General features: G+C 49.2%; 1 protein-coding gene across 1 annotated transcript in view; it reads right to left on the minus strand.

Annotated features, from left to right (window-relative positions):
* Window positions 1-217: 217 nt before the first annotated feature.
* The window catches only part of LOC104275328 (TRAF2 and NCK-interacting protein kinase-like), a gene marked incomplete at both ends in the record, with an annotated part of 101752 nt that continues 90418 nt past the window's right edge, over window positions 218-11551 (minus strand). The window contains 6 exon segments of the mRNA XM_009871255.1: window positions 218-324; window positions 2545-2784; window positions 4658-4822; window positions 9556-9756; window positions 10966-11052; window positions 11535-11551. The exon segment at window positions 11535-11551 is cut by the window's right edge and continues 36 nt beyond it. Of these exon segments, the coding sequence (XP_009869557.1) occupies window positions 218-324; window positions 2545-2784; window positions 4658-4822; window positions 9556-9756; window positions 10966-11052; window positions 11535-11551 (817 nt within the window).

The raw sequence follows: 11551 nt of genomic DNA on the forward strand, positions 1-11551 counted from the left end.
GAGATTTGCCCGCTTGAGGTCTAGCTCTGCCCACAATGCTCTGCAAGAGACAAGGCCCCACAAGACTAAGCCACCTTTTTTTCCATCCATCTCTGAGCCTGACAACTTTCCTGCTCGTTTTAAACCTGCCCAGGGACAGCTCTGACACGGCAGAGTCGGAACGCAGGCAGTAGCACACTGGGATCGCTCCGTCCCGTCCTCCTCAGTGTCCCCATACCTTGCCCGAATGGGTTGGGAGCCCAGCCGGGGTCCCAGGGCGCTGCCGTTGCCCGGGGAGTTCTTCCTCGCCAGAGCAGGGGATATGGAAGTGGTTCGTTGAGGCACCTGGAAAAAAAAAGGAGACATTCGTCGCCACCCATTGTCTCACCACGCACGGCTGAGATCACCTTTCAGCACTGCCTTAAGACTTGATTTACAGTTGATTTCTCACAATATTCGCAGCGATTATAAAAGACAAAGCTCTCGGCTTTTTGAAGGAATCACCCAAGCGTGAGACCGAAAGGAGCTGCAAAGGTGTGGGCAGGGATGCTCCTGGCGGAGGAGCCCGAGCAGCACACAGAGCAGCCTGGTGATGATCAAACAGGGCACTTACTTTTTCAAAAATTAATATACACACACACACATATATAATTTAAATCCAGCAAAACCTAGAAAACTATTTTTTAAGGTAAAATTCAGACTCCAGTGCGTTTCAGCAGCCACAGTGGCATTTTTAGCATCTCTAGCTCAGACATAACACACGTCAACAGAGAGAAGGTGTTGACCGGTGGACAGGCAAGAGGGTTGATATTGGAAAGATCTAGACTGATCCACCTGACACCCGTATGAAACACTAAGAACCTTCATTGAGAGATGCTGCTGCCAAACCCCCTTTTCCAGCAGAAACCCAAAGCCACTCCCAGCCCATGGGTGCTACGGTGGGTGACCCCCGAGCCCTGCCTCGTCCTGCAGGCACGGTGGGCTCATCCCACGGGCAGGGCAGAGCGGCACGACGATACTCACCGTGCAGTACCAGATAACAGAGGGATCACCAGGACTAGTCAAAAAAAGAATTAGGCTTTTAAAATTTCTTTATTTTAAGAATAAACATGCCATTACGTTAGGCAAGATAAAAAGATTCAAAGAGCGAGCGAGCTTTATATTCGGTGGCATCGCTAGCTACAGCTTGTGTTATTAAAAATGAGTCTCCCCTTCGGGTAGGGTACTGTGCAGTCAGGAGTTGGGGAGTTTTGTACCTTCCTCTGAAGCATCCAGCTGTAAGCACCGACAGAAACAACACCCCGGACCACAGAGACAGCCGGCCTTGCCTCATGGGGCAGTCCTTTCGATTCCGCTTACAAACACATCAAACCCTCTTCAGGCAGTAAAACGTAAAGTCAGACTCCTCACGGGTATTACTGCCTTAAATGCCACCTGCTGGGGACCCATTCCAGAGCTTAGGTTCCCTCAGCCAGGGAGGAAAACACTCCGTAGTGCTGGAAAATAGCTTTCTTTTTGAGAAGCAGGTGCTGTGGTTTCACCACGTAGCCCATCACTGCAGTTTAGAGGTGTCCTTCTCAAAGGACTCAAGGCAAAAGCCAACATTAAATTGCAAGGTTTTTTCCAAAACTATGTTAAAAAACAGGGAGCCACCATCCTGCACCACTGAGGAGCGAAGCACATGAGCAGCTCCAGGAGCTCTTGGCTCGCTCCTCCTCTTCGGTCAGCACCCATGTCTCCTCTTGTTTGGTGGCAGCAGAAATAGGAATATTATTAATACATGTGGCAGACCACCAGAGATCCCTTGCACAGGGAGCTTACTTGGTAGCTGTTATTCTGCTCTTGAAAAGACAAGTCACTTACTTTGTTAATACATAGAAAAATTGCCTCTCAATCAGGGACGAGTACTGCCTCGCTATCACTAATCAATTTGTAACCGCTTTTTCTCGGTGAAAATCCTCCCAGGCTGAGCACTGATTCACTGTAAGGGGAACTTTAATGGCCAAGTTATAATTCTTCCAAAACGAAGGTGTATAAACAATGCGATCGAAATACTCGTCCAGAAGAGTCTTAATTAAAGAGGTACTGCCAGACGCTGCCAAAATATCAATGAATGTATAAAGCTGCTGGAGCCCTTACAAGTCTTCCATCAAATATTGATTGCAACTCGAGGCACGGTACCAGACTAAAAAGGACCCGTCTTATTGAGTATGACAAATTTTATGTTCCTGTAATTCTATTTGAACAGAAGGTTGTTTTTTATCCTAAGGAAAGGAGATTATTAATTTACTTTGGCCTCTACCCGGGCTCGAGAACTTTCTTTGCTGGAGGGCAATGCTGTTCTGCAGCGCTGTGCGTGCACCCAAGAAAAGCTTCCAGCACCTCGTGCAAAATTTGCTCCAGAAACGCAGCCCCCGGGTAGGTCGGTGCCCGTCACGGAGCCACGGGGATGGGCTCCTGCCCGCTCTGCTTCTGCTGGAGGTGCTGACGGCAGCACCGTCCCGCGGGGACTTAGCTCTGGGGTTGCCTCTGTGACGTGCTGAAAGTGAGGAGCGATAGTGTTACCTTTGGTGGAATGTCTTCCTCCTGCCGTAACCAAGAACTTCGGTCAAACTTTTCAATGCGAGGGGGCAGAGGAGGGTTTTCTGAGGTGGGGTCCGAGTTCTGCCTTGGCATCTCAGTGCGGTGAGAGGTCACCGTCAGAGCCTCCTGAAACCCAGCCAGTCCCTTTGCAGGCTGTTCATGCAGTGACTGAGACCCAGACAAGGAGCTTCCTTGGGATTTCACAGTGACCAGATGTGGAATCTAAGCACCAAGTCAAAACAGAACTATCAGTACAAAATGGAAAAAAAAAAAAAATTTAAAAATTTGATTTTTTTTCTTAAATTTATTTGATTAGCACTTCAGATGCACTTAAAAAGCCCCCTCTGTTTGAGATCAGCACTGCCTCGGTTTCAGGAACATCTGACTTAGCCATACAGCTCGCACCGACAGCGCTGCGCCGCTCGGTGGGGACCACCCCGGGCGCAGGCGGCAGGGGTAGGACGAGTGCCAGCCCCTACACACATCGTCGTGCCCGTCCCAGGCTCTGCCTGCTGCTGGCCCCACTTCCAGATCCTAAGCCTGCATCTCTAATTGTCATGCTAATGAGGTTTGGTATGGATCTTTCCCTGTTAAAAATGAGAAAAAAAAAAAAAAAGAAGGAAACGATCATAAATAATAAAAAAATTGTCAGGAATTCTGAGGCGTAGATGGCTTAAAAAAAATACCTCAAGGCATGAGTTTCTATAGGTCTAGGTAGCCCCTATTCTATGGATCATCCCTATAGGTCTAAAGGTTATGAGTGAAAGGAATACTGACACCTGTTTTGGGGCTGTGACTTTCATTTGACATTTCTACACACACGTCTACATACACATATAATCATAGAATGGTTTGGGTTGGAAGGGACTTTAAAGACCACCTAGCTCCAATCCCCTGCCGTGGGCAGAGACACCTGCCACCAGACCAGGTTGCTCAAAGCCCCGTCCAACCTTGGACACTTCCAGGGAGGGGACATCCACAGCTTCTCTGGGCAACCTGTCCCGGTGTCTCACCACTCTTGCAGAAAATAATTTCTTCCTAATATCTAATCCAAATCTCTCTTTCTGTTTGAAAAAGGACATGTATTGTGCGTATGTGTATTCACATGAGTCTCCGGGTTTCAAATATCTGTTTCGTTAGTATTTTATTGCCAAATAAAAGTCTTTGTAGCTGTTGACGATACAGGTTGCTGAAAAGGTCACTGAAAAGTATCTGGTCAATCAGAGAGATTACAGTGAAGTGGGGTTTTACCTACTTCCCAGCATATACTGACTATGTACATAGGGCAAAAAAGAGATGTATTTTTACAGGCTTCCCTGCATATGTTTTGTTTAAAGCTGGTACTTGCAGTGCTGCCCTACAGGTGAACACACCACACGTCGACGGCACTTCAAGTTGGCAATTTTCCCCTAGAAAGCCCAACTGGACGTGGAGCAAAGGCTTTGTACTTCCCTCTGAAAACCCTGCCGGAGCCTGCAGATCTGCCCGAGCAATTCCAGGGGCTGGGTCAGAGCCAGCACCGACACTCCTACAACTTTTGGTGGCAGAGTACTCACAGAGCTCAAGGCTGGGAGGAACTTTTAAAATAACGATGCCCCTCCTCTGTGATCGTCATGGTGATCTACGCCCTCTGCAGATGTGTTTGTGACTGATGTCAACTCAATGGAAAACCAAAACAAAACTTTGAATTAAAGCGGCAAAGAAAGCAAAACCTGAGTATCAAAGCGCACCGGGTGTTTTGAACCAGGCGCTGTGGTTTTAGTCCATTTACATACACCAGATCCAAAGAGGAACAGAGCAGCTGCTGCACTGGACCAGACCAGCAGCTCCCCTCGGTCCTCCCGCTTGTTTCTGGCAGTAACTAGCACGTGATGCTTCAAAGGAAGGTATAAACCAGCGTGATGTTTCTAACACATGGAGGTGACAAGAAGAATCCGCTCATGAATGTGGATGCTGCTCTTACAAATATGCTTAAGGCTGAGAAACCAGGAAGCAAGACACTATTTCCCTTTAACTGTCTCTTTTTCTCGTTACCTTACCAGCACCCCCAGCATCCTGGCTCCGGTAGCGAGCCTGCCGAGAGAAGCAGCATTACCTGCGGGTCCACGGGTCGGAGCAGGGGTGGGGTCCGGGCCGGCTGCACGCCACTGATGCTGAAAGACTCCGACCGAGGTGGCAGGTTGGGGTCAGAAATCCTGTTGGCCACCTTATGGGGCATGGCCGGCGAGCTCTGGCGATTGAGCCGGGAGCGCTCCTCCACCTGCGGTGAGACGGGGAGAGCAGGCAAATGCCCCTTAAAAAGCCATTTCCAGCTGAAACCCGAGGTATGCATATATATAAAAGAAGCTCTCTTCTCTTTCAGTACAGCACATACACCGTATGATCCTGGAATCCAAGCTTCCCAACACGTTGTGCAGCAAACGCATTTTTAAAGACACCAAAAGGACTATTTGTATTTATGAGCATAATTCATTTCTGAACACGAAATGGAAAATTAAGGAAGAGGCGGCATGCCTCAGAGAGGTGTTTCTAGAAGATGACTCCTGAGAAGCTCTTGCTTCTTCTCAAATGTATCTGTAAGCAAAGGGGGACCTTCTCCTTCACTACTATAAACACTATGAGCAGTGCTTTTGTTTGATCTGAATAAAAGAATAAACATGGCAGCCAGAAAATGGCTGGCTTTGATCTAGATTTAGTGAGTCTGGCACCTTGTCATGTATGAAAGGGGAAAAAACTCCATTACTGATAAATAAACCCAAAGCCCACTGCTTTCAGTTACCCTTGACTGAAGCACGGTGCTTTCAGCTAACCCAGACATCTGTGCAATCTGGGTGCTCCTGCAGTTAAACCGAGTGCCTTGATGTTCTGCTATGCAGAAAGGTTGATACCTCGAGATCTGACGTATGTTTTCACGTTCATATCATTAATGCGTTAAAGAACCTCAGCACGTCTTGATTCCACCACGTACAATGTCACAGTAAAAGGCAACTTTTAAACCAGATTTGCTTAGAAGAAACACAGCTCTTAAGTAAATAAACATTCATGAAACAAAGGAGCCATTATATTAATAAAAGTTAATCATTTCCTCTCTCAGATATGGAGCAGGATTTGTATTATGGACTCTTTCCTTTCCAGCTCACTGGGATGACCTGGGCCACTGCTGTGTCGTACGAGGTGGTCACAGCTTCCCCAGATGCTGGCCACCGGCTAGCAGAGGCCATGCAGAGCTCAGCTCAGCGATGCCCAATGGTAATGGGTGCAAGGATGGGAAGGAGAGCAGGGAGGGAAGGAGGGAGCAGCAGCACGAGTGCTGGGTCGGAGGCTCGGTCTGGTCCATCTCCTTACCCGCCAAGCCTTGGCACGAGTGTCGGCAGGCAGACGGGGCCGCCGCCGAGGCCTCCGGCTGTTTGCAGGCGCTCCCCAAGCCGCAATGTGCAGCTAATTATGGAGGGCTTCAAAGCTGGTGTGGAGGAGAAGGCAGGAGAGTGATGAAACGGGGATGTTTGTGTACTGGGAAGGAGACAGGCACTTGGTTTCCCACCGCCAGCGTCTCCATGCTAGCGCTTTGTTGCATCAGCACGGAAGAGGAGGCTTTTGGGACTCTCCAGCTGTACTTGGTGGAGCCTTGCTGGTTCCACCACTAGTCAGAGTGGGGGGAAAGAGAGGCAAAACCCTGCAGAAATCCATCATTGCTCTGGCTCAAGCTATCTCTAACTGAACTCAAGGCTCTTCTCAGACAGGAAACATCCTCAGCAGCTTCTGCGCAGGCCCCAGTGGAAGGCTGCTCGTGTTTTAACACAGCATTTCAAAGCCAGAGAAGGGTAAGAGCCACAGGGACTGATGGAGGAGCTGATGTCCGAGTTGGCTGTTGCAGAGAACAGCACGGGCTCGTGATGCACGGCCGAGTGCTCCAGAAGCTCTGAGCTGCGTTGCAGGGCCCAGCCACCACGTGGAAAATGTCTGATTAAACCTCTCCTCTCCTTTACACACGGCCACGTGAGGCATAAACCTGCCCAAACCTGCCCTTCAGCTGACCAAGCTGCTTTGTCACTGAGAAGTTAGACCTGGCTATCTGCATCGCTTTGTTTACCAGATACTCATCCATAACAGGAGAGGTGGCAATGGAGAAAGCTGCTAATTACAGTACTACTGGTTAGAGTAATACTGCTCTACTCTAGCAGTACTACTGCCAGCTAGATCATCAAAGGGTCCCAACACAATGTCCAGAAAGACCCAGTTAGTCCTTGACTGCAAGAAGAGATACGTCTGGGTAAACAGGGCAGGTCTGGGACAGTACCCAAGCTATAGCCCAAGTTAACTTCCAGTGGATAACCCTGCACTCACAAGAAGATGCATGGAAGGGACAGCAGATGGGGATGTGCATCCACATGTGTGGGACGGGGCTTCGAGCAACCAGATCTAGCTGGAGGTGTCCCTGCTCATGGCAGGGGGGTTGGAACTAGATGGTCTTTTTAAGGTTCCTTCCAACCCAAATCACACTACGGTTCTACAACTATTTGAGCAGACCGTTTTGTTTAGCATAAAAAAAGAGAAATACTTGACTGCACTCCAGGGAAGTTAGGAAAGATGAAGTAGAGCCTGTTTCCTAACCCAGAGCTTTGTCTTCACCACAAGGCCCGTCCCTTAACCAGGGGATGCAGAGACACAACTGCAACATGAGCGGCCACAGACTCACCTTCACGCTTTATCCCCTGCCTGCAGCATCTTGGAGTCACCATGTGAACATCAGTGAGGTGGGGAAAACAAAGGACAGGTATGAAAAGGAGAGAGGGGCACCGCAGGAGCAGAACTCAGCTGTGGTGATCAAGCTTCTGAGAGAGATTTGAGACCAAAAAACATTTTAAAAAAAGACAGTTTATAATTCAAAATCCCCAGGAAATATCCCAATAAGTTCTGCAGAGCCTCCAGAAATTGTAGGCTGAGCACCAGACTCATCTTTTTCTTGTTCCCAAATGAAAGCGAAGTCACAATATTTCCGTTAAACTCGCATGCATGGGTTGGGTATGGAAATTGCTAAACTATAGCAAGAATCATGGTAGGCTGATTAAATACCAGCACAAGTCTACCTGCACAGCCAGCAAGGATGGTACTTCAATACACACAGCAGAGCAGCTGAGCTGCGCTAAAAGTGGGACTATGCAGTAGATTAAACAGGACATGGAGGCAAGAAGAGTAGTTTTGGGAAGTTCCCACAGGCGTTGCGTCAAGGCAGTTCATCAAACTACTGCTCCCAAGAGCAGAAAGATGCCGCAGTGGCTGCTTTGAGCATTTCGTTGGGAACAAGACAGAGTGGCACGGACAAAAATATAAATGGTTTGGAGAGCTAACTGGTGGAAGCTTACGATGATCACCCACAACAGGAAACCTCATCTTCATACGACTGCAGCACAGGGTATGAGGCCACATTCTGCTGCTCTTATTCACGTTGTACAGTTCCCAACGCCCAGGTTCCAGTGACTGTATAAAAAAAAGATGCGTCCCCCATGGAACTGAAGAAGTGGGCCTTTGTGTTTGAAATGGAAAGCTAAATCCAGGACTTTTCTTCTTAATCCCAGATAAAGAATAAGATTCCCTTTTTATACACCTTTGGTACAGTTTTGAAGACAGTGCCAGAGGTACTTTAGCAACGTTCTAGAGGATTTATTTAAACTCAGGCCATGAAAGACAGAATTTACTCCTTTTTTCCTGTCTGTTACCTACTCTCAGCACTTCTGCAGATGGACAAGAGACCCAGTTCTGCACGGAGCTGCAGAGGCACCACCCAAGGGGAGGCCTCTCCAGCCAGAGGCAGCCCAGCACATCTGGAACATCTCACCTGCACTTAGCAAACCTCTGCTTCCACTGGAAGTGCTGGAGAACGATGCTGCAACTCCATAAAAACACGTCTTCTGGTGCATCGCCGCCAAAAGACTCCAAAGACTAGATGGGAAGTGAACGAAGGAGAAAACCCACGGGAGTATGAAGAGGTCAAAAGAGTTTTTGACACCCACGTCTATCCCTGTGACGGTTTAGAAAGGCGAAGAACTGTTTGTATTAGCAATGGACAATGCTTAGCAATGGACAGCCAGATTAATTTCTTGATGCTTGCAGGTATTGTGAATGCAGCTGAGAGCTGTCAAGAGGAAAGACAGGAGACAGCTACGTGTTGGATACACATCACATCTCTGCCAAGACCAAAGGGTGCCAGACATCTGGCAGTGGAGCAGTAATCCTGCTTAGTAGGCGAGTTATTAAAAGATCTTTCTGCCTAGGAGTAGGGTTACAAAATTAAACCAACCAAACACAAAGAACTTCAGAAAAAATTAATAGCAAGAGTTGGCACCAGTCTTACTGGAGTCACCACAAAGAGATTAAGGAGAAAGAGTTTGCACACGATCTTGAAACCACACTGCAGACAATGCATGTCTTCATCTTTTCAAGACTATTGAGCCAGGCAGTAATTAATATTCAAGATCTCACAATTGTTATAACAATTCCTTTTTTTTCTTTGATGGAGAGAAAAAGAAAATTGGCAATGTGGCTCACCTTCCCGAAAATTGAGAAGGAAGAACAAGCCCAGAAGATACAGCCCTGAGCATCAGATGAAAAGCTGTCTCTGACTAGGTGGAACCGACTTACCGCTCAGCAAGCACCCTCGCTGCAACCACCCTCCGCGTTCACTCTTGACTCCCAGCAGACTGGTGGACATGCAAGTTGCACCAGGAACTCCTGGCATGTCCACAAGTCTCAGTCTCCAGCTATAGCTGAACCCCTCCAGGAGGGATTCATCCTCCTCCTTGTGTGTCATCATGGAAAAACCTCCTTCCTCCGCTCTCTTTGCTTGCACAAACACACACGTTGCACTGAACTGTGTTTCCACCGCAGCTAATGGAGGATCACCCAGCAAAGCTCAGTCGATGTGCTGTGGACCAAGTCACGTGCCCAGCCCTGCAGATGCTGACCAGCACCACCACGCTCCTCGCTCTCTCCTACCTCCTTGGCCCACGCTGGTTTCTCGCTGGCATTTATCCCTTCTTTGTAGTGGTAGAGGGGTTTCTTCTCTGCCGGTCTCTGGTCCTGTCGCTGCTGCTGCTGCTGCTGCTGCAGGGAGACCAGGTAGTCCCGCTCCTGCTGCAGCTGCCTCTGCAGTCGCTCCGCTTGCCGCTGCTCCTCCAGCTGCTTGCGCTTGTACTCCTACCCAGAAGAAAAAACAGTGACACGGGGGCTTGTCCAGGCTGCAAACTGCAAGTTGACTGCAGGGCTTGACTACCTGAAAGGTGGATTTCTGGCAAAGCCCATCGCTTAGTGGATGTGGTTTTGTGGTGGGACCTGGCACTGCGGACTCGATGATCTCAAAGGTCTTTTCTAGCCTAAACGATTCTGGGATTTGAAAGGCTTTGGGGACTGAGCTGTAAAGCATCCTGGAAGAGAGACAGCTGGGAGAACAGAGCCAACAAATTCCAAGTTGTGACCCTGGCATCGACACTCTGCAGCCAGTGACCTGTCCTGGCTGCTGGCAATGGGGGGTGCCAGCGACGCCTTAGTAGGGAAAACTTGCGAGACCCCACCCTCCCCACCAAGGGCTGATGTCTGCTTAGGAGTTACCACTGACTTTGTCCAGGTTTTTTGCGATGGAAGGAACAATCTGACGAGGTGTCAGACCAAAACCCAGCTGAAGCCAAGCCCTCTGTAGGACCAACTCATTGTTTTTGGGAACGGACACACAGCAGAGCCAACTGTATGATCTTTCTGAATCCCTAGGGCTCTATGAGGTTTAATGAGTAAATAATTTCGGAAGGGCCTTTGTAAAAGACAAGGGCTAGTGTGAGGATATTTCATTTCCCTAAATAAAATCAATAGCAAGAGCAAAACAGAATAATCCCCGCAGATTAAAAGTAAACACAGTGAGAATAACAGCTATCAGGATTAAAAAAAAGCATAACTCAAAACCAAATTAAATAAAAGAGGAATACAAACAGCACAAGAGGGAATATACAGAGCTCCTGCAAGGAAATTAAAACAAAAGTCTTCACTTGGGATATGAAAGCCCGCATGGCAGGGCAGGCATGCGACAGCTCGACCGTGCTTCAGCATGCTGCGAAACAGCCTTTCAAAATCACACGGCAACGACGAAGGCTGCTCCTCTCGCTGCGGAGGGATGCAGCAAGGGGGACATGCACCCCGAGGGGAACCGCCTGGAGCGGCGGCGAGGGGCAGACTGAGGCATGCTTGCGTCTGCGGAGCGGGACAGAGGGCTCCGGCGGTGACAATGGCATCCCCCGCGACTTGGGGTGGCAGGAGGCAGTCGGGGAACAGGGGTGCAAGGCGGGGACATGCGGACACGACATGGACACGACATGGGCAGGAAGCGGCAGGCAAGCGTGGCCGGGGCCTCCCATTTACCAGAAGTAGTGCTTGCTCCTGCAACAACTGCTGCTGCAGGATCTCTAACTGTCTCTGCTCCTCCTCTAACTGTCGCCTGATGTACTCCTGGAGGCATGGGCAGCAAGGATTAAAGGAAAAAGAGAGAGAAGGTAAAAGAGCCAGCATTTCCCAAGAGGAAGGTGAATGAGGTGGGCACCCATATCCACCCCACCCGACAGCCGGCACTGAGCTATCAGCCCAGGAACCCTCCATCCCTGCCCAAAGAGCCCAGGGTGTCCCCGCTCTGCAGAGGATAAAGAGTAAAAAACACACTGGGAATTGGCAAACATTAACAGAGAACACTGCAAAACCCCACGCCACGAACAAGCGGGTGGGAAAAACCTGCATCGAGCGTCTCCACACCCGCGGGCGAAGCCAGTGGATCCACACGGAAATAAACGACAGCAGTGGAAAGCGACACACGTGGCGTTAACAATTAAGCAATTTGCTCTCAAGTAGCAAAAAGAAATGAGTGTTTACGAGAAAACCACTGATTAGAGGAAAAAGAATCGGCGCTGAAGGGGACTGTGCCGCTCCTGCCGCGTTACCTGCTCGTGCTCTGCGC

This window comes from Apaloderma vittatum, unplaced genomic scaffold, assembly GCF_000703405.1.
Source record: "Apaloderma vittatum isolate BGI_N311 unplaced genomic scaffold, ASM70340v1 scaffold5046, whole genome shotgun sequence".
Taxonomy (NCBI): Eukaryota; Metazoa; Chordata; class Aves; order Trogoniformes; family Trogonidae; genus Apaloderma; species Apaloderma vittatum.